General features: G+C 37.3%; 1 protein-coding gene and 1 long non-coding RNA gene across 5 annotated transcripts; one reads left to right on the top strand and one right to left on the bottom strand.

The window, feature by feature from the left end:
* The first annotated feature begins 58 nt into the window (after positions 1–58).
* On the top strand, positions 59–12,958 carry LOC121388186 (PSME3-interacting protein-like). Of its 4 annotated transcripts, none has more exons than XM_041519454.1 (7): positions 59–85; positions 1,115–1,284; positions 3,961–4,053; positions 5,585–5,706; positions 7,890–8,026; positions 9,099–9,142; positions 12,712–12,958. In XM_041519454.1, exons 2-7 carry the CDS (start codon positions 1,155–1,157, stop codon positions 12,930–12,932), a joined length of 747 nt encoding a protein of 248 aa, XP_041375388.1. In that variant the 5' UTR covers positions 59–85; positions 1,115–1,154; the 3' UTR covers positions 12,933–12,958. The 4 variants fall into 4 exon arrangements, with proteins under 4 accessions (XP_041375388.1, XP_041375387.1, XP_041375386.1 ...); XM_041519453.1 differs by having other exon boundaries at positions 63–171; XM_041519452.1 differs by lacking the exon at positions 59–85 and adding an exon at positions 115–248.
* Positions 12,959–14,152: 1,194 nt separating this feature from the next.
* Positions 14,153–15,359, bottom strand: LOC121388187. The gene is made up of 2 exons (XR_005959945.1): positions 14,646–15,359; positions 14,153–14,548 (listed from the first exon to the last, which is right to left on the bottom strand). It is a non-coding gene; the product is annotated as an uncharacterized LOC121388187 (long non-coding RNA).
* Between the last annotated feature and the right edge of the window lie 9,013 nt (positions 15,360–24,372).

The following is a 24,372-nucleotide window of genomic DNA, read 5'->3' as shown; positions in this document are numbered from 1 at the left end:
AAACTGGTACACGTTGTGACGGACTATTCTCATATTAATCTGATAGTGTTTGCGCAACGGAAGACAAATCTTGTCGAGTGAACTGGTTGTTATTTTGTTTTAAAGTTTTTTGTTTATTATATGCTGTTTTCTTTTTATGTAATTTATTTGTAAAAGGCCTATACTTGCATGGTAATGTCAATAATATACATCAGCTAGCTCATACGTATAGTGGTCGAGCATAACTGGTTTGCCACGACACCGTAAATGCAAGTGTATTATTATAGCCTCCCTAATTCCGGACATCGCCTATTTACGTTTTACAATTGACCATATGATTATAAGATTAGATACGTATGCTTAGAGAATACTAAACGAGAGCCTGTAAAAAAAACACCAGGAAAGAATTCCATCTTGCACTGTCACTAACCCTAACTATTTATGATAAGTATTTATACATGTGCCAGATAGTGAGCCTGGTAGCCCGAGTACTCTTGACTGTAAGAGAGCTAGACGGACATTTGTCGTTTTGAGACGGCCCATGGAAGATGGAATGGCTGAGTGGGCGATCATGTGACGCAACGTCATGATATAGGTCGGCGAACTTAGAATTCTGCTGAGAAATATGACATCAAACATAAGATTGTTGTGGTATTAGAGCGGAAATCTTTGACAACTTTTTGGTTGTCGGCAATTGCCAAAAAAATACATAGCTTGGTCTCTGACTGTAATAAGAGCATATTTATATCCAAATGTCCGTCTAGCTCTCTTACAGTCAGAGTACTCGGGCATGGAGCTGGGATGCAACCCATTTGTCACTTAATGCACGGCCAGTCTTTGGGCCTATTGGGCTATTTCTTGTTCCAGTCAGTGCACCACAACTGGTATATCAAAGGCCATTATATGTGATATCCTGTCTGTGTGGGATGGTGCATATAAAAGATCCCTTGCTACTATTGGAAAAAAGTAGTGGGTTTCGTCTCTAAGACTAAATGTAAAAATTACCAAATGTTTGACATCCAATAGACAATGATTAATAAATCAATGTGCTCTAGTGGTGTTGTTAACCAAAACAAACTTTAACTTGTGCCAGGTCAGCCTATTTATTAATATATTTTAGGTTTTTCTGTTTCAGACAAATTTACACAAGCAGTTTTCATTCATTGAACCATAAAATGAGTTTTGGTGGACAAAATGTTTCCAAGGTAACACTGAAGAACTTTGAAAGTCAGGGTGAAATTGATGAGAAAAAACGTCAGAGACAGGAGGAATGGGAGAAAGTGAGAAAGGCTGATGACCCTCTCGGTAAATATATCCATCAGTATTTCAACAGTGACGTCATTAATTTAAATCAGTTAGTTCTCTTTTGGGGCAGAATGTAATGCAGCACTTCATATTTAATAAAGCATTTACCTGATGCATCGTTTGTCTAGGATCAATCCCCATCAACCCATTGTGCTATTTCTCATTCCAGCCAGTATTCCACAACTGGTGTAACAAAGGCTGTAGTATACATGTGCTAGCTTGTCTGTGGGATGATGCATATAAAAGAACCCTTGCTGCTTAGAAGCAAAAAGATTAGACCATGAAGTGGATGAAGCAGATTTCCTCTCATAAATAGCTCTGTGGTCTTTAATCATATGTTCAAGCATATATCTAGTTTATATGTGCTGAGTGTGTCATTAAATAAAACATTTCCTTCGTTCATTCATTCATTCATTAATTCTTTATTCTCTTATCACTGTCCTTGCCAGAGACTGGACGTGGGATGGACGTGCCTGAACCTCTATTGGATATAGGCACATAAATAAAGTAACACTAACAGTGTTCTAAACTTAGTTTCTTGCTTGCAGTAGTAATATCACACTCAAATTCGTCCAGAAGTTTTCAATCTTATCTGGAATCAATAGAGGTTATTACCAGAGTGTTTTTCGGTATCGTCAATATCATATATTAGGAATAAAAATTGTATTATGCGAGCCTCTGTCGAGCATAATACATTATTTTTATTCCTAATATATGATATTGACGATACCGAAATACACGAGGGTAATAATCTCTTTATCATATAAGCTCAAGCTTAATACAACATGTTTTTGTAAACTGTACATGCAACTTTAATTCCAGTCCGCCATTACTAGATATTCAAATGACGTAAGAATATGTGGCGCGGTGTATTTTTGAATGGAAATGACATCAAACTCGAATGACGTCATTTTGGATGTCCTTACATCAAAATAAAGTTATGCCTAACGTTTTTTGTTTTCTGAACGCTGGACAGCTTTCAGTGTCAAATTGCCATTGAAATGTTTTTATTTGATGACTGTGAATGCAAACGTCAATCGTGGAGTGTCACCCTAGTACGTTTGCTTAAATGTCAATAAACCTAGTGCCGAGACCTGGACTAATTTACATCTATTGTCCGAACCAAATTGTTAACAACTACAAAAAATAACTCTCCTATCTTTAATTGCCGTTAGATTTCCTCCAAAGTTTGTCCAGACACAAATCGCAAAAAAAACACTACAAATATACAGATTCCACACACGAGACTGCAACGATGTCGCCGATATTGTGTTTGCTGAGACTGCATAGGGAAAAATACATGCAGTTTTCTGCGGTCTGCCATGTTGCTTGTTTATGGAATACTCTTCAAGAGGGGTGAAAGCCTCCAAAGTATGTGACACAATTAATCGATGATCTCTAGTGGTATCATTAAAATAATAATAATAATAATAATAAAAAATAATATGACGTCATCACGTTTGCTTTTATATCATAACCTGTTATGACGTTGTTAGATTAAGTCCTATCCTTTCACCCCTCTTGAAGAATATTCCATAAAAAGTCAAAATGGCAGCTGATACAAAATTACATGCTTTTTTCCCTATGCACTCTCAGCGAAGTCGATATAGGTGACATGGTTATCATCTGGTATGTGGAATCTGTGTCATTGTAATGGTTTTTTCAAGATTTGTGTCTGGACAAACTTTGGAGGAAATCTAACGGCAATTAAAGATAGGAGAGTAATTTTTCGTAGTTGTTAACAATTTGGTTCGGACAATAATTTGCAAAGTTATCAGATTCTTAAAGTATGTAATCTGAAAAATATCACATACTTTGATTGCACTGAAAATGTAAGATATTATATGATAAATCTGATTATTACATTCATAAAAACATTTTTGGGACATGCTAAATAGTTACGGTACATGAAGACACTATCTTGTACTTAGACCTATAGACATAGCCCAGTGGTAAAGCGCTTGCATGATGCACCGTCAGTCTAGAATTGATCCCTGTCGGTGGGCCCACTGGGCTATTTTTCGTTCCATCCAGTGTATTACAACTGGCATATCAAGGGCTGTAGTATGTGCTATCCTGTCTGTGGAATGGTGCATATAAATTATCCCTTGCTACTAATCGAAAAAATGTAGCAGGTTTCTTCTCTAAGACTATGTCAAAATTACCAAATGTTTGACATCTAATAGCTATTGATTCATAAATCAATGTGGTCTACTGGTGGTGTTAAATAAAACAAACTAACTTTCAGCCAGAAGTACCAGACAATATATTTACAGGACCATGTACAGAGAGAGAGAGAGACAGAGAGAGAGAGACAGAGACAGAGAGACAGAGACAGGCGAGAGAGAGAGAGAGAGAGAGAGAGTACACCTTTAACATGTTCCTGTACCATTAAGGTTTCAGGCATGTCCATCCCGGGCCCTGACTCTGTATAGCCAGCTGTCTGGTCTGGGACAGAATTGTACCTTCAAGTAATGTTTCAATCTTTAGACCAATCTAATTTCTTCCTACGGTTTGGTTTCACTGGATGGATTAGTCTGTTCTGGCGTCGTACATTTTAAACAGACCAGATCTGATTGGTAGCTTTACTTTTTTCACAGCCCTACATAGTGTTGTGATACATGTATGTGTAGGTCAAAAACAGATTTATTTTAAAATTTCTTTCTTTCTTTCTAGAATGTCCTGAGGAAGAAAAGCGATCCTTGTTCGAACAGCTTCAGGCCGCCAAAGACGCAAAGGAGCAAGAATATGAAGATGAACACAGATTGAGTTTGTATTTTCTTGTTAATTAAAGATTTGCTTCTTAACCGTAATTTTTGATAAAAACCACGTTGAGTGGGTACAAGTTTATAATTTTTACTCAAATATATTAACTTGAATGTTTTATAAATACATAAATTAAAGTTCATATTTGAATCGATAAGTATTATTTTCGTGAATTTTTTAAATTCTTATAATATTTTAGATCAGTTAAAGGGACACACCCTAGTTACGGCTATTTGTTAACCATTACGGCGTTGTTTTTCGCTATTAAACCCCATTTTTCACAAATAAAATTGCACTTTACTTACATTTTATTATTTAGAATACACATTTCCATTCACCTGAAGCGCTTTTTGGTAATCCTGATTTTTGTAAAACCACGAAATGCATTTTTTGCTTTAATGTTGATTAAAATCAGTCAAAAAAGCTGTCCAGGGTTTGTATCTATTATTCCCAATAACAGTGGCTTTCTGACCAGAATAATTTTTTTAAAAACGAACTACAATTCATATCCCAATATTTGGTGATTTTCGTTGTTGGTAAAATTATCAAATTTATTATCAAAATAGCTGTAACAATCAGCTATCGATTCCTGAAAATGATCACGATGTGCCATCATTGTTGTCAAGCGAAGATACTTGCCAAAAACCACTTTTTCATCTCAAAATTCTAAACTATTTTCAACTTAAAATTAAGAATCTAAAGACACAGGAAGCTGAGTTGTTTTCAGTTTCCTGTTAATAAATGGTTTCCGGTGAGTGTCGTGTGCAAAATGACTGGAAATATGAATTAGGGAATGCACTGTATACAGTGTACAGTATGTCAACTGGCATAACATCGGTCGTCTGTAGTAGTCAGAAGGTTAAGATAAAAACAATTTGTTACCATGTGCACACTTTCAAATTAACTTAAGTATGTAATTTTTCAAGGCCCATATTTTCAAAGCTATCTTAGCGCTTCAAAATCGCAAAACCATCATAAGCTATGATGTCACTATGGTGTGTGCTGTACTGACGTCATAGCCTATGATTGTTTTACAATTTCTCAGCATTAAGATAGCTTCAGAAATCTCTAGCCAAATTCTTAACTGATTTTAGCTTTTTTGGCACAAAATAATTTTCACAAAGTAAAACTGGATTTGGTCTGGAATGCTGAAAAGTGACCTTTATTTATTTTATAAATGTTTTTTATTATTATTATTTTTTTTTTTTTTTTTTTTTCCCAAAGTTTATTATCCCCCAAAACGAAATACAGTAATGCCAGGGTTACATTATTGTTATAGGATATACAATATATAAGAATACAAATAATATGTAATAAACATGTTAGATTTTCAAAGATAATTTCGGGGTTTATTTTAAATGTGTATCACATTCTTGTTATTAAAAAAACAACACTATTTAAACTACATGTTACAATAACAGATTTTAATTTTTATTTAAGTAAGAAAATTTACAACTCTGTAATATGTTAAGTCATGTTTCATTGGTTTTTTATTTTACTCAAACCATATATATTAATTTATTGTATGTTTCAGGAAATTCTGTTAAGGGTTTGGAAGAAGATGAAGTTGGTTTTCTGAACTTTGTTTCAAAGCGTCAAATGGAGATCGAGAAAGAGAGAAAAAGTGAAGAGGATAGTGTGCTGAGAGAAATGAGAATATCCTTCCATGTGATATTTAGATGATTCATCATGACACTCCTTTAATATGGAAAATATCAACCAAGTGTACATGTTAATTTATATTTCTCGAGTCTTTGCCGAGACAAATATCAATCAACTAGACAAGGTTGATATTTAACATATTAAAGAAACCTGTGTAGCAAATTCTATCATATAACACTTTTAAAATAACATTTTAATTTCATATTTAGTAAATCAATTCTAAAGTCGCTTTAGTGTAATATGGCATCACAATTGACACATATGTAGTTTGACGTCGCACGCTTTAACTTAATCTTGTTGAAATGTAACGCTCAGATGTACAGGTCTTGTTGGCTTGTAAACAAATGACCCATTGACAGCAAACCGGTTAATACACCAGCATATAAATGGGTTTATGATATGGATATTATGGGTAAGTTATAGGATAAATGTTTTTATTACCCATATGGTTAATAATATCTTGGTACATATCAAAGTGATACATCCCACTAGAACGCAAAGTGGTACATAACACTCCGACGTCACATGATGACATCATCGATTGGCACACTACGAACGTCAGCCGAGCGAGTTGTGCGATATAAATTAAGATCGACTATGGGTAATAAATAAGTGCATCGTTAAATAACACTTTTAAAATCTTTGTTTTTGTTTTATCTTGTAAGAATGGCATATTTCCTGTTCAGCATGAACAGAATAAAGAAAAAAACCCAGTAACCCAAACCATCAACTTATTTTTTGCAGTTACATTGTACACCTACCTAAGTTAAGTGAACTGTTTTGTGACGTAACTGCTAGTATACGTTTATGTATTTGTCTTATTTGGTCATCATAATTTGCCAATAGAAACAGTGGTTGCAGGATAAAATAATTAAACTATAGTCTGTTCCATTCTCCTGCTAAAAAAAAAAAGTACATAATTTCAGTTTGGTTTGACGTAAGAAGAAAAGTAAAAGAATTTTAGAAATAACAAAACAATACTATTTTTGTGTGCAATTTAGAAATCAACTGGCTCAGAAATAAATAACTTAGAGTAAATTCCAAAGTATGAAAAAAGGTCTTACCTGTGAGGAGGATTATAGTTACTACTCTACTACATTAAAGGGACACACTCTAGTTACGTTTATTTGTTAACCATTACGGCGTTGTTTTTCGCTATTAAACCCCATTTTTCAACAAATAAAATTGCACTTTACTTACATTTTATTATTTAGAATACACATTTCCATTCACCTGAAGTGCTTTTTGGTAATCCTGATGTTTGTAAAACCACGAAGTGCATTTTTTGCATTTTTTCACAAAACGTGTTGTCGAGAAAAAAACGTTAAGCAAGCGAGGTCCAATCTATTTTTAGAGGGGATATTTCCATTTCAATGTCACAGACGTTGGTATATCACGTGACCGTTATCATTTTGGTTCGGTTTGTTTTCTCGTGTACGGTTCGCGCAATCGACATCCGATTTGTTGTTCGTGAACATTTTCAGTAACAATAAAGTTCAGACAAGTAAGTGTCTCAATACAAAACGTTACAAACCCTTAAAACCAATAATTTTGCTAAGTCTTACGATATCTGGAGAGGGGATACAACCAGGACAGAACAGTTGGAACATGTCCAGGAGAGGTGAAACGAACACACCCCAAGTCTGAAATTTGTCGTGACGTAGGCATTGTTGTGCTTCGAGCGACATCTACTGGTGACATCAGAATACTAACTTTCAAAATTATTTCAAGCAATTGGGACATGGGGATTCCCATGGTATTTATCAATATAAAACCTGCTTTTTCACTCCATTTGATAAAAACGTGATCTAAGTGTGTTACAGGTTTGTAGATTAACCAAATTATAATTTATTTTCGCTGGATGGAACTAGGGTGTGTGGCTTTAAGTGCTAAAATCTGGGGCCTAATTCACTAAACTCTCGCAACTTTGTGATCTCGCAGTGCAGTGCTAAAAGACTTGCAAAGAGGATGCTTTGTTGTCTAGCAGAGCCTAAGAGACCTTTGTGAATTAGGCCGCAGGTTGGCCAGTCCTTGCATCAACTGCAATTTTATTTCATTGATATACTCAGTTGTCTCCCTTGACTTAGTTCCAGCATGCTATCTTATTTCGTTGACTTTGTTTAGCATGCTTTTTCTTTTTATTCATGTGTTGAGTTGTGTCCCTTGACTCAGTCTAGGAGGCTGCTGTTACCATAACATCCGCCGCGACTTCAAAACCTGACGTTAAAGAGAAATCTCCATCCAGACCATCATGCAGTGGGGCATCTCGGAAGTCCCAGCAGTCACTGCTGTGTGGGGCAGTCAAGAGGAAACGGTGTGTGTGGGTTAACGGTTTATTACACACCTATTCGATCTTATTACAGTGATAAAGACATTTTCAAATCGTGTGATAAATGTATCTTGACTGGAACTTTTTTATGGGGAATTATCGTGTTATTTTAACTGGAGTTGGCACCTGTTTTGTTACTTATGACGTTACATGATATGTTTTACAAATATTTAATTACATCATATATGATTTACAAATTACGTCACAGCTTTTTTTGAAACAGTTACAGACAGCTGCAGCAGAGTATGATTGTTAACTTTTGAGTAAATCAATGAAAGGAGTAAAATAATACATTTAAGAAAGTGTAGTTATGTTGTACCTTTTGACATTAAAAACCATTTTGTAAAAGTAATTATAGGATATTAAACAAGCTTTTATTTTGTATCATGTTTATGTCCTGAGTATTGGAGGTATGAACTGGACCAGAGTAGACCAGACACTAGATGATAATGAGATTAAGGAATGAAATAAAATAGCATTATGCATCTTAATGCCATTGTATTGCATTCCACACATTCTCATAGCCCTATAATGTAACTAGTGGCAAGCATATGGCAAAATGACGTAAAATATTTTAATTTTTTTAAAATTACAAATGAGAGTGCTCTTCCTTGTATGGGTACTCGAGTTCTGTGAACGGACTCGAGTATTGCTGCCGTGCCTGAGTACTCGTGGAGACGCTGGTCCCAAGTGAAATAATTTTCAATTGTCACGAGGGAGCTAGACTGATAGCTCCCCTAAAATTACATGGTCTCCCTTTTAAAACAAAAACAAACGGCGAAAATATATGTGAGTTGGGTAACAATACCCAATTTATTTAAAATATATGTGAGTTGGGTAACAATACCCAATTTATTTAAAATATATGTGAGTTGGGTAACAATACCCAATTTATTTAAAATATATGTGAGTTGGGTAACAATACCCAATTTATTTAAAATTTTGGGCTTATGTTTGTACACCAGCCATAATTTGGGAATGTATTTTATCATCTTACGTGTTATGTTTATTTATTATTATTTTCTTTATTTTTTTTATTATTATTCTTTTTTTTTAGGTCAGCTTCTCCAGACCGCAAACAAAAGGACAGGCCAAGTGAAGGTAGTTTGGGATTCTCGTTTTTATATCCTCACAGTGTGAACATTTTTAATACTGATACATATAACATACCCAGTGGATGATCCGGTTGGGTTTTGTGTTGTAGCTTTGGAGCTAATTCTGGAGGGGAGGGATTTAGCTCAGTCTATAGTTAAAGTTTGTTTTGGTTAACGACACTACTGGAGCACATTGATTAATTAATTATCGGCTATTGGATGTCAAACATTTGATAATTATGACACATAGTCATGAGAGGAAACCCACTTTATCAGCACTTATCGGCAAGCCTCGGATTTTGTACTTTATCAACTCGTGCTGATAAATTATGCTATCACAAGACACTCGGGGAATATCCTCTATACATTTTTTCTAATGCAGCAAGGTTTTTTTTATATGCACCTTCCCACAGACAGGAAAGCACATACCACTGCCTTTGACCAGTTGTGGGGCACTGGTTGGAACAAGAAAGAAAGAAAGAAATGTTTTATTTAACAACGCACTCAACACATTTTATTTACACTTATATGGTGTCAGACATATGATTAAGGACCACATAGATATTGAGAGAGGAAACCCGCTGTCACCACTTTACGGGCTACTCTTTTTGATTAGCAGCAAGGGATCTTTGATATGCACCATCCCACAAACAGGGTAGTATATACCACAGCCTTTGATATACCAGTCGTGGTGCACTGGCTGGAACGAGAAATAGCCCAGTGGGCCCACCGATGGGGATCGATCCCACACCGACCGCACATCGAGCGAGCGCTGTACCACTGGGCTACATCCCGCTCCTTGATTGGAACAAGAAAAAAAACCCCAATCATTTGAATGGATCCACCGAGGTGGTTCGATCCTGCTCGGTACATAGATCATTCACCTGATATGCTTGGATTGAATGAATGAATGTTTGTTTAACGACACCCCAGCACAAAAATACATATCGGCTATTGGGTGTCACAAATGGTAAGTATATGGAAATATTATTTATATATATTCACGTAAAACCAGTGTAAGGATGGATTGAATGATTGAAATTCAGACCCACCTGGATTTTTCCCGTCACAATCAATGGCCAACAAGTTGTGTATCAAAGGCTGTGGTATGTGCTGTCTTGTCTCTTGAAAAGAGCATTTAAAAGATTCCTTGCTACTACTGGAAAAATGTTGCAGGATTTCTCTGAAGACTACGTGTCGGAATTACCAAGTGTCTGACATCCAACAGCCGATGATTAATTAATCAATTTGCTCTAGTGGTGTTGTTAAATAAAACAAATATTTTTGTTGCTAATCTTGATCATATGCAAATGATGTCTATTACTAGTTTCCCATTGAGTGTGGTCTCAGTTTGGGAAGCCAATTTCTCGAAAGGCACATTGTGTTAAAGTCTAAATGCACAAAGTTAAATGAAAATGATAATTTATTTTAAACTTAATTTTATTATTTTCAAAAAGTGGTTTAAAGGGACAGTCCTGAATTTACAACCATTGTAAAATGTTTCCGACCAATAGAGCCTTTTTGATGACGTAACATACAGATTAAATACATTTTCTTATTTAGAATATCAGTGTCTGTATTTACAAGGTGTTTGTTGTTATCCTAATGCTTGTAGTAGCCCAGGCTGGATATTACCTCCCAATAATTTTGTACATATGAAAAAATATATATCACGAATTAAAGTAAAAACTGAGTGCTACAAACATTAGTATACAAAAGGAAACAGATTTGATATACAGACACTGGTATTGTGAACAAGAAAACGTATTGAGTATGAAATAGTAGTCACCAACAAGGCTCTGTTATCGCAAACATCTTACAATGGCTGCAAACTCAGGACAGTCCCTTTAATGATATATACTACTCAAAAGAATTTAAGGGTCAGACGATATTTTCGACATTATTTTCTGAATGTCAATTATATTAGCTAGACCATAATGTCACGCATGGTATTGTTCCATTTTGACGAAAGTGGGTCTAAGCAACCCATAAATGAAATAAAATCCACTGTCATTGACACTGTCGACTAGTTCTAATGGCGAAAACATGCTTACATTTGCACGTAAATTAGGGCGAAAGCGAAAGGTCTGCTAAGTGCCCATAACTTGCTTTTTCACAAAGCGCTTCATTTGCATGCTTTGCACGTGTATTCCATGTTCCCAATGCTGAATTTCCGTATAATTGGAGCTTGCATTCATGTATGGTGCACACTCCAAATTCGATAATGGTACGACTTCAACTGACTATCGAAGATCGAGGAAGGGCTATTGCTTGGCTTCAGGATGGCAATACGCAAAGAAATGTTGCTCTGAGACTTGGTGTCAGTCAGAGTGTCGTTGGCCGACTGTGGCAACGGTACCAAGCAACGAATTCTGTTCGAAATCATCCACGTTCGGGAAGACCCCGAAGCACTACAAATAGAGAGGATCGCTACATCACCAATATGGCTCTACGTCAACGCACAACCACTGCACGCCGATTACGTGACAATCTGCGGACTGCGACTGGAACTCGAGTGTCTGATCAAACCATACGCAATTGTCTGAGAGTCAATAATCTACGCTACCGTCGCCAGGCTGTTCGACCACCACTCCTACCACGTCACAGAACGGCCAGACGTCACTGGTGCACGCTTCATCTGCGGTGGCAACGTGTTCAGTGGGGTCAAGTGATGTTCACTGATGAGTCCAGGTTTAGTCTTCAGTTCAACGACGGTCGGGTTCGTGTCTACAGACATCCTGGGGAGTGCTTCGCTGACGTTAACGTTAGACAATGTCACCGGTTCGGTGGTGGCAGCGTCATGGTGTGGGGCGGCATCTCTATCCACCACAGGACCCCCCTCTATGTGGTGGATGGCAATCTGAATGGAATCCGCTATCTGAATGAGATTATCCGGCCGTTGGTTCTCCCAGGCCTTCAGCAGATTGGCGGCGGGGCAGTTCTGCAGGATGACAATGCCAGACCCCATGCGCCAGGGTGGTAACGAACTTTCTCAGACAACAAGGTATCGCCAGGATGGATTGGCCAGCATATTCGCCTGACTTGGCCCCAATAGAGAACGCCTGGGACGAATTAGGCAGGAGAGTTCGGGATAACCATGCCCCTCCGGCCAACCTTCATGATCTGGGTCAACTTCTTATGGCAGAGTGGCAGGCCATTCCCCAAGAGTTCTTCAGACGTCTGATCAACAGCATGAGGCAACGATGTGTCGAGTGTATTCGCACCAGGGGTGGATTCACACACTATTAAACGAATGTTCTAATGTGTAAAATCCATGTTTGACAACCTTCAACTTTGACAGCATGTCATGTGACTTTCTTGTATACAGTGACGTTTATTTGTGGTTTTTTGTAAATATGGAACAATAAATAAAAAGTTTGGTGTAGTTTACATCATCAATCTAATACACTCTGAAACTTATTTGGTTATAAATTTTTGACCCTTAAATTCTTTTGAGTAGTAATATATATATATATATATATATATATATATATATATATATATATATATATATATATATATATTTTTAAAATTAAAACTGCTATGTTTTTACCTCTCTTTTTGTTTTTTATTCAGAAGAAAAAGAAGAGAAAGAAGAAAGTGAAACCACAGAGTGTACCAATTCTAGCTCGTCGCAATCGAAAGGCGTAGCTCGGGTTATTGGCATCCTGCCAGGTATTGGCGAGTACTCGGGAGCCAGCTCAGACACCACGTCGAGCAGTGAATCAGATCTCGAAGACTTTTTCCCACAGAAAACTGTCATACGCAAAGTGCACGTTGTTGAGAGTAACCACTAGGACATAATAAACATGTTCTAAAAACATCTGCTGTGGCAAATATGTGATATCAATATGTGATCTGTCAGTTTCAGATGTATGGCCTGTTAGGTATGGTCTGTTAGTTACCCATATATGATCTGTCAGTTTCAGATGTATGGCCTGTTAGGTATGGTCTGTTAGTTACCCATATATGATCTGTCAGTTTCAGATGTATGGCCTGTTAGGTATGGTCTGTTAGTTACCCATATATGATCTGTCAGTTTCAGGTGTATGGCCTGTTAGGTATGGTCCATTGGTTACCCATATATGATCTGTCAGTTTCAGATGTATGACCTGTTAGGTATGGTCCTTTAGTTACCCATATATGATCTGTCAGTTTCAGATGTATGACCTGTTGGGTATGGTCCGTTAGTTACCCATATATGATCTGTCAGTTTCAGATGTATGGCCTGTTAGGTATGGTCTGTTAGTTACCTATATATGATCTGTCAGTTTCAGGTATATGACCTGTTAGGTATGGTCCGTTAGTTACCCATATATGATCTGTCAGTTTCAGGTGTATGACCTGTTAGGTATGGTCCATTACCCATATATGATCTGTCAGTTTCAGATGTATGACCTGTTAGTTGCCAAGTATACAACTGATACATGGTCAGTTAGTTACCAATATGTGGTACATAGTTATCAATATATGGCCTGTTCGATACCCATATATTATGATCTGTTGGTTACCAATGTTAAGAACTCGTATATTGCCTGTTTGTTACCAGTATTTGGTCCATTAGTTACCCATGTATTATGATCTGTTAGTTATCAATGTGTATGACCTGTTATATATCACTATATAAGTACATGACTTGTTACAGACTCGTATATGACCTGTAGGTTGACAAGTGTATGTCACTGTAGTTACAATATATGACCTGTTAGATATCACTATATAAGTATATGACTTGTTACAGACTCGTATATGATCTGTAGATTGACAAGTGTATGTCACTGTAGTTACAATATATGACCTCTTAGAAATCACTATATAAGTATATGACTTGTTACAGATCGTATATGATCTGTAGATTGACAAGTGTTTGGCCCTTTAGTTACAATATATGTCCTGTTAGATATCACTATATAAGTATATGACTTGTTACAGACTCGTATATGATCTGTAGATTGACAAGTGTTTGGCCCTTTAGTTACAATATATGACCTGTTAGATATCACTATATAAGTATATGACTTGTTACAGACTCGTATATGATCTGTAGATTGACAAGTGTTTGGCCCTTTAGTTACAATATATGACCTGTTAGATATCACTATATCAGTATATGACTTGTTACAGACTCGTATATGATCTGTAGATTGACAAGTGTTTGGCCCTTTAGTTACAATATATGTCCTGTTAGATATCACTATATAAGTATATGACTTGTTACAGACTCGTATATGATCTGTAGATTGACAAGTGTTTGGCCCTTTAGTTACAATATATGACCTGTTAGATATCACTATATAAGTATATGACTTGTTACAGACTCGTATATGATCTGTAGATTGACAAGTGTTTGGCCCTTTAGTTACAATATATGACCTGTTAGATATCACTATATAAGTATATGACTTGTTACAGACTCGTATATGATCTGTAGATTGACAAGTGTTTGGCCCTTTAGTTACAATATATGTCCTGTTAGATATCACTATATAAGTATATGACTTGTTACAGACTCGTATGTGATCTGTAGATTGACAAGTGTTTGGCCCTTTAGTTACAATGGATGGCCTGTTAGTTGTTAACATATTGATGTTTAATTTCCAATGTATGGCATGTTAATTACTAATACATGGCCTGCTAGTTACAACTGTATGACTTCATTAACATTTCAGTTCATTTCAAGTTATTTCCATGTTTATATCCAATTAAGGTTCAAGCACCCTGTCCTGAGCACACACCAGCTATTTGGGCTGTCTGTCCAGGGTAGTGGGTTTGTTAGTTGGTTAGTGAGAGAGAAGAGGGTGTAGTGGTCTTACACCTACCCAATGAGTCGTTAAAACTCGCTCTGGGTGGGAGCCAGTAACAGGCTGCGATAACCTGTACCTACCAGCCTTATATCCGATGACTTGACCACAACACCACCCTAGCAGGTTTCATTAATATTGTGTGGTTTGCTAGTTGCCATTCAACAGACTAGAATTTTCTAATAATGTTCTTGTTTACGACAATATGGCCTGTTACTTTTCAGCACATGGCCCATTACAAAAGTATTGTCTTCCGTTTGGTTACCAGTGTATTTGCTGACACTTGTTTATGACCACTCGATGCACGGTCAGTGTGGGATCGATCCCTGTCGGTGGGCCCATTTGGGCTATTTCTCGTTCCAGCCAGTGCACCATGACTGGTATATCAAAGGCTGTGGTATGTACTACCCTGTCTGTGGGATAGTGCATATAAAAGATCCCTTGCTGCTAATCGAAAAGAGTAGCCCTTGAAATGGCGACAGCGGGTTTCCTTTCATAATATCTGTGTAGTCCTTAACCATATGTCTGAGATGCCATATAATCTTAAATAAAATGTGTTGAGTACGTTGTTAAATAAAACATTTCTTTCTTTGTATGTCACTTTATCCTGCAACCACCGTTCCTATTGACCGATTAAAGCAAAGTCATAAACGTATACTAGCAGATTATCACTTTTCATGTCACCCATGTGATATCACATGCATAGCTACATTACAAAATCGCTCATTTGACCTCAAGGTCATCATACAATGTAGCTAAAATAACAGAAATAATAGCTTTTCCCCTTAATTTTTATGGACTGCGGGATAAAAATATTAACTAGTTATATATCACTATATAAGTACATGACTTGTTACAGACTCGTATATGACCTGTAGGTTGACAAGTGTATGTCACTGTAGTTACAATATATAACCTGTTAGATATCACTATATAAGTATATGACTTGTTACAGACTCGTATATCAACTGTAGATTGACAAGTGTTTGGCCCTTTAGTTACAATATATGACCTGTTAGATATCACTATATAAGTATATGACTTGTTACAGACTCGTATATGACCTGTAGATTGACAAGTGTTTGGCCCTTTAGTTACAATATATGACCTGTTAGATATCACTATATAAGTATATGACTTGTTACAGACTCGTATGTGATCTGTAGATTGACAAGTGTTTGGCCCTTTAGTTACAATATATGTCCTGTTAGATATCACTATATAAGTATATGACTTGTTACAGACTCGTATATGATCTGTAGATTGACAAGTGTTTGGCCCTTTAGTTACAATATATGACCTGTTAGATATCACTATATAAGTATATGACTTGTTACAGACTCGTATATGATCTGTAGATTGACAAGTGTTTGGCCCTTTAGTTACAATATATGTCCTGTTAGATATCACTATATAAGTATATGACTTGTTACAGACTCGTATATGATCTGTAGATTGACAAGTGTTTGGCCCTTTAGTTACAATATATGACCTCTTAGATATCACTATATAAGTATATGACTTGTTACAGACTCGTATATGATCTGTAGATTGACAAGTGTTTGGCCCTTTAGTTACAATATATGTCCTGTTAGATATCACTATATAAGTATATGACTTGTTACAGATCGTATATGATCTGTAGATTGACAAGTGTTTGGCCCTTTAGTTACAATGGATGGCCTGTTAGTTGTTAACATATTGATGTTTAATTTCCAATGTATGGCATGTTAATTACTAATACATGGCCTGCTAGTTACAACTGTATGACTTCATTAACATTTCAGTTCATTTCAAGTTATTTCCATGTTTATATCCAATTAAGGTTCAAGCACCCTGTCCTGGGCACACACCAGCTATCTGGGCTGTCTGTCCAGGGTAGTGGGTTTGTTAGTTGGTTAGTGAGAGTGAAGAGGGTGTAGTGGTCTTACACCTACCCAATGAGTCGTTAAAACTCGCTCTGGGTGGGAGCCAGTAACAGGCTGCGATAACCTGTACCTACCAGCCTTATATCCGATGGCTTGACCACAACACCACCCTAGCAGGTTTCATTAATATTGTGTGGTTTGCTAGTTGCCATTCAACAGACTAGAATTTTCTAATAATGTTCTTGTTTACGACAATATGGCCTGTTACTTTTCAGCACATGGCCCATTACAAAAGTATTGTCTTCCGTTTGGTTACCAGTGTATTTGCTGACACTTGTTTATGACCACTCGATGCACGGTCAGTGTGGGATCGATCCCTGTCGGTGGGCCCATTTGGGCTATTTCTCGTTCCAGCCAGTGCACCATGACTGGTATATCAAAGGCTGTGGTATGTACTACCCTGTCTGTGGGATAGTGCATATAAAAGATCCCTTGCTGCTAATCGAAAAGAGTAGCCCATGAAATGGCGACAGCGGGTTTCCTTTCATAATATCTGTGTAGTCCTTAACCATATGTCTGAGACGCCATATAATCTTAAATAAAATGTGTTGAGTACGTTGTTAAATAAAACATTTCTTTATTTGTATGTCACTTTATCCTGCAACCACCGTTCCTATTGACCGATTAAAGCAAAGTCATAAACGTATACTAGCAGATTATCACTTTTCATGTCACCCATGTGATATCACATGCATAGCTACATTACAAAATCGCTCATTTGACCTCAAGGTCATCATACAATGTAGCTAAAATAACAGAAATAATAGCTTTTCCCCTTAATTTTTATGGACTGCAGGATAAAAATATTAACTAGTTAATAAAGTAGAATATTGGCTTTATCCTGTTACGGCCGACATCTTATGTCATTAACTAGTTATTCTCTATACACACGACAGAGTCAAAGGATGTTTTGACAATGTTGTGAATGCTGCCATGATGTCTGTTATTCTTCAATAGATTATATTCCCATCAATTGGATGGTGTAGATGTTACGGTATAACTGTTTCTATAAAGAAGTCTGTTATATCTTCTTTTTTCCTTCTTTTTTTTAATCCCACTGCTTCCTTTCCTTTCTCTCCTGTGAATTCCATCTCATTTCTTCCTGATCTAGCAACTCCCATCTTTCAACTTCTTTTGCTGTCCACCTCCATATCCCAGTTCTTGTCTCTCGAACCACGACAGGTTGCTTTTGACTATCCGTGGCATATGCCTGCCATTTCCCATCAGCTTCACCTGTGGGCTTAGTCTGACCACTTCGGAAAGTGTTCAGTAGTTACTTTTTTTCAGTCCGGCATTATTAAGAGGCACTTGTAACCACCTATACTATACTTCCTTACTACCAGCAGTTGTGTGTTAGTGTTGCGGGTCGGTCTATAAGTTTTAATGGCATGATTTGCCAGATGTCTTTGAAATAGTTTTTACGGTTGGCCGGTTTTAATGTTGTGGAAATAACCTCGAGAAAAAATCTACAATGCTAATGTGTCAACCTGTTGGGTCATTGAGGTCATGTTTTGTTGATCTATGTCTTCAATGAAACGATGTACCGACGAACTGTGAATTCTTCAAATACTTCACTGGTTATGAATGTTTCGTAAAGAGTGGGAAAAGGCATACATTTTGTTTAATGATGCTTCAAAATATGTTCAAACTAGCAGCTCTTTTGTGTCAACATATCAAGGTTCTTTTGAGAGATTGAGGAGGGGGTCTTCGCCATTGTTCTTAACGTTAAATGGATATGATGTCATAGAAGACGATGGTTTTGGGGAAAAGGTGTGATTGAGGAGGGGGTCTTCGCCATTGTTCTTAACGTTAGATGGATATGATGTCATAGAAGACGATGGTGTTGGTGGGGGAGGTGTGATTGAGGAGGGGGTCTTCGCCATTGTTCTTAACGTTAGATGGATATGATGTCATAGAAGACTATGGTTTTGAGGAAAAGGTGTGATTGAGGAGGGGGTCTTCGCCATTGTTCTTAACGTTAGATGGATATGATGTGATAGAAGACGATGGTTTTGGGGGAAAGGTGTAATTGAGGAGGGGGTCTTCGCCATTGTTCTTAACGTTAGATGGATATGATGTCATAGAAGACGATGGTGTTGGTGGGGGAGGTGTAATTGAGGAGGGGGTCTTCGCCATTGTTCTTAACGTTAGATGGATATGATGTCATAGAAGACGATGGTACCAGCCAAATTGTTTGTGAGCTCTTGTCGTACTGAACACGAAAATGATTGCTCTGTGACCTAAATTGACTGAAAGCTCAAGCGCTGTAAAATAAACCATATTATAGGGACAGATCCTAGTTTTTAAACACTACAGCATATGTTTCACTATGAGAGCCGTTTATGATCACTGAAATCAAACATTACTTGTATTTTATTGTTTAGATTATCCGTTTTCGTAGAATCGAAGTGTTTTTGGTCATCCTGATGTTTCTAACATCACAAAATGCATTTATCATATTTTTAAAAAACGCACGTGCATCTGAGAAGTAGCGGTTATTGATTCGAGTTCTAGTCTATTTTAAAGTATATTTTCCGGTTTTAACATCAGACTCTTCTTTCACTCTGTTGTAACTTTATCCAACTGTGTTACAGGTTTGTAGATTAACTAAACTTAGTGTCCATTTTTACAAGTTGAAACTAGGGTCTGCACCTTTAACGTGCGTTGATCCAGTCGAGATTCATGCAAAACCTCTGACTTCATCAGTAATTGTCTAGGACTGAAAATAAGCTTTTGTTGGAAACTAGGTCTAAATTTCTTTTAAATCTAGTCTTCCTGTTTTTTCTTATTACTATTGTTATTTTTTGCATTATTATTCTTTTTTTAAAATTTATTTTACACTAAAAAAAAATACATCGTACATGTTTAAGTTTATATATCACTTTAGTTTAGGCTACTAAAGCGTATGCATTAAAGGGACATACGCTAGTTTTTAAACACCAAGGCATATTTTTCACTATTAGAGCCGTTTATGATCACAGAAATCAAACATTACTTATATTTTATTGTTTATATTATTCATTTCCATAAAAGCAAAGTGTTACTGGTCATCCTGGTGTTTCTAATATTACAAAAATTAATTTTTCTTATTTTAAAAAACGCACGTGCGTCTAACAAGTACCGGTTATGTTGTCGCGTTTTAGTCTATTTTTTTAATGTATTACAAGTTTGTAAATTAATCAAACTTAGTGTCCATTTTACGGGTCTAGGTGTAAAATATGCCTTAGTGTTTAAAAACTAGGGTATGTCCCTTTAAACAGAAGGGCCCTTCATTCTTTCACATCTATGAACAGTTAAGAAACCAGTCGAATGTAAGAGATCGAGGGCTGCGTTCAGCCAGACCGAGCGGAAACACGTCCGCCAGACTGGTTTGTGCGCTTCACAATAAACCAAATGATCACGTTGGAAACCAATAAAATAGTTCGCGAACGTCAGCGAAACGTTTGCTGGCTGAACTTTGGGGCGATTCCAGACTTAGACCGAACATAAATACGGAAATTGTGGAGTGTATCGGCACAGGCAGAGATTGTATCGTGATACGTATTATTTATACTGAATGGTAATATATCAGGATACTAACGCATGCCTATAGTTAATTACCCAACGTATTTTGTGTGTGAGTGGGCTGTCTGTGGAGTTTTTATAGAGAAAATAACATTTCATTTGTATGTTTATAGCCGGTGTTAATAAACTATTGCCTCTTCACCAACCATTCTCCCTTTCGAGTGATCATCAAGAGTATCTTTGATGAATGGGGATGAAAAGAAGTTGTGGTTGGATTATTTTTTTCAAGTCAGATTTTCTCAAGTTTTTATTTATTTTTTCTTCTTTTTTAAGGCTGCATTAATGTCACGTAGTTATTTTTGGCAGACATTTCGATCCTGTTTTGATCCTGTTTTGTCTAGACTCAACTTACAAAATGTTTGATCCCTTAAATCAGGTTAATGGTTAATATTTCGTAAACAGATCACTGGGGCGTCCATATTTTGTGTGCTGTTTCTAATTAACACTATATATATATATATATATATATGCGCGAAGATTGACGCCAAGGATCCTCGCTATTTCTCGTTTCATCCAGTGCTCTACAACTTCTCTATCAAAGGCCGTGGTATGTACTATTTTGTCTGTGCGATGATGCTTATAAAAAGATCCGTTGCTGCTAATCAAAAACATGGTCGGAGATCTTATTCAGTTGGTGATTGGGGGAGGGGGGGGGGGGTGGATACCGTTCATAAGCATTCGGAAGCGTAGTGGCTAGGTTGAAAAATGTGTTTATTTTGTTTAGCGACACGACTAGAGCGCATTGATTTATTAATTATGATCGGCTATTGGATGTCAAAGATTCGGATAATTTTTACGTATAATCTTAGAGAGGAAATTCGCTACATTTTGCCATTAGCCGTAAGGGATTGTGCACCATCCCACAGACAGGATGACACATACATATATCAGAGCATTGGCTGGAACGAGAAATAGCCCAATTGGCCCACCGACGGGGATCTATCCTAGATCTAAACCGACCGCGCGTCAAGCGAGCGCTTTACCACTGGACTGCCTCCAGACCCCCATCCACCCCCACCCACCCCCCGTAGTGGCTAGGTGCGCAGAATACGTTGGTACGTTTATATAGGTAACTATCATACCACTTCTTTCTCATTTCATTGTACCTTAATTACTGGGGGAGGGACGTAGCCCAGTGGTACCGTCGGTGGGCCCATTGGGCTATTTCTCGTTCCAGCCAGTGCACCACGACTGGTATATCAAAGGCCGTGGTATGTACTACCCTGTCTGTGGGCTGGTGCATATAAAAGATCTCTTGCTGGTAATCGAAAAGAGTAGCCCAAGAAGTGGCGACAGCGGGTTTCCTCTCTCATTATCTGTTTGGTCTTCAACCATATGTTTGACGCCATATAACCGTGCGTCGTTAAATAAAACATTTCTTTTTCTTTAATTACTGGGGTGGATGCAAGAGTTGTGTAGGTCAAGGTCAACAGATTTAACGTGCATGTTCAGAACTAGCTGATGTAGTGCACGTCTGTCATGGGCGCAAGTGTTCACATGTCCAGGACAGGGAAAGAGGTAGGGAGAAGGCGGGAGCGCCCGCACTGGCGGGTGCAGAGGAGTACTGACATCCCGACCGGGGTCGGTAGCAAGCGAGTTTTGTGTTTTGGCGTTATGGAATATGCAGTGTGTTCCCGTAGGAATTTTAAGGAGCCAATTTGAAAGATTACGCGTGAATTTCTCGTGGTGATTTTGACGCATAATTTGGAGCGGTTTGCCGAAAAGGAAATATTGACCGAATTTATTTTGAATGTTTGTATCTAATGAGTAGGCCGTTGTTGGAACCTTGTGTAGCGACGGGTGTAGTGTTTTAAAATGGCACCAGCAGTATTATTGGAGGGTGTGCCACGTTGAAACATTAGACTTGTATTTGAATTTACATTTATCATGCATTAAAATATATCACAATTTTTTCCTGAATCGCCAAAAGGACCGATATATTTCGTATACCCGCTAAACGAGGAACTTCGAAATTCGAGTGGTTGCACGCACCCCCAGCACCCTGCCCCTAGGTTCCGCGCCTGTGTAATAGTAACAAGTGAGTGTACAAAGTGTCACAAGTACAAAGTGTCTCGGTTTACACGAATCCTTTAGAAACACGTGTTTTAAATTGCCTACTCGATGATGTATGTGTATTTTTTGTTCTTTAAAGTCTAAAGTGTTATTGTTTTTTTTAAGAATATCTTGTTTCATCTGTTCGCATAAATTTCCAAACAGTTAGTTTTGTGTCAGGTTATTGCCGTATTTTACAATGTTAGCGGCGGATCTGGAGAGACAAAAGAGAAGGATCTAAACGTTCTTAAGTCGGCCAAGTGATGATGGAATATTATGTTTGCACTACTAAAGATATTGTTTGAATAAGGTATTGGTTTCATTTCTGGAGTATCAAAAATAAATTAATGCATATTGATATTACTATTGTGAAGAAGAAGACAATTTTTTAAAGGGTTTTTTTGTTGTTGTTTTTTTAAAGTAAAAACTAATCTTTCGTGTTTTAAGATTAACAGGGAAGTGTCTAACCAAATCCGTCTTATTACAAAGGTGGCGACCATTTTGAAGCAGAACAAAAGAAAGAAATGTTTTATTTAACGACGCACTCAACACATTTTATTTACGGTTATATGGTTAAGGACTACACAGATATTGAGAGCGGAAACCCGCTGTCGCCATTTCATGAGCTACTTTTTTTTTTTTTTCGATTAGCAGTAAAGGATCTTTTATATGCACCATCCCACAGACAGGGTAGTACATACCACCACGGCCTTTGATATACCAGTCGTGGTGCATTGGCTGGAACGAGAAATAGCCCAATGGGTCCACCGACGGGGATCGATCCCAGACTGACCGCGCATCGAGCGAGCGCTTTAACTGGGCTACGTCCCGTCCCTCCAGAACAGATACTTGTAGAGTTAAAGTTTTGGTGTTGAGAGGTAGGTGAACGAAAATAATCGATCGGGGGGGGGGGACGTAGTCGGGTGGTAATGTGCTCGCTTGATGCGCCGTCGGTCTAGGATCGATCCATGTCGGTGGTCCCGTTGGGCTATTTCTCGTTCCAGCCAGTGCACCACGACTGGTACACCAAAGGCCGTGGTATGTACTATCCTGTCTGTGGGATGGTGCTTATAAAAGATTCATTGCTAATAATGGGAAAATGTAGCGCGTTTCCTCTCTAAGACTACATTTCAAAATCATCCAATGTTTGACATCCAACAGCCGATGATAAATAAAATCAATATGCTCTAGTGGTGTCGATAAACAAAACAAACTTCTTTTCTTTTTTAGTTTTCGAGATACGTACCTTTTCTGTCGTATGAAATTATTTTTGAATTAAGAAAACCTAAAAAAATCCATTGATTTGTTTTTTAAATAATCATGTAGGGATGAAGTTGTAAGTTACGTGTAATTAAATGGTAACAAAATAGCTGTAGTAACAAGCAGTATTTTATATTACCTGGGTTTTTTTAAAAAGGTAACAAAATAGCTGTAGTAACAGACAATATTTTATATTGCCTGTTTAAAAAAAACAAAAAACTACTTTGGTCAGCTGCTTTAAATTACTAATCATGGAGAAGACAAAATACGTGACTGCTTTTTATAGGTGGACGTTTTCAGTAGGTTTGTGTGTATATATATATATATGTCGAAGGTGTGTATATATATATATATATAAATATATACAATGTACAATGTATATTTTAGTCACGATCTACTTATAGGTTAACGCGTTCTACTTCTCATAACGGTACCGAGTGCGGTTAACAGGTGTTGGATGAAAAACGACTATATTCCAGAGTTTTTTGGAGCGGAACTAATGTTATACACAGATACACGTCTAGGAAGTGCATAAAAAACGAAGGGGAAAAATATACTTATTAGCTTTCAGTCTGTTTTATGTATTGTGGATAGTGAAGGTTTCCAGTAACCGCGCGATGAAGGTCCAAATG

Source organism: Gigantopelta aegis, chromosome 14 (genome assembly GCF_016097555.1).
Source record: "Gigantopelta aegis isolate Gae_Host chromosome 14, Gae_host_genome, whole genome shotgun sequence".
In the NCBI taxonomy this organism is placed as follows: Eukaryota; Metazoa; Mollusca; class Gastropoda; order Neomphalida; family Peltospiridae; genus Gigantopelta; species Gigantopelta aegis.
Note: the sequence above shows the minus strand (reverse complement) of the source record. Positions and strands in the feature narration are given on the sequence as shown.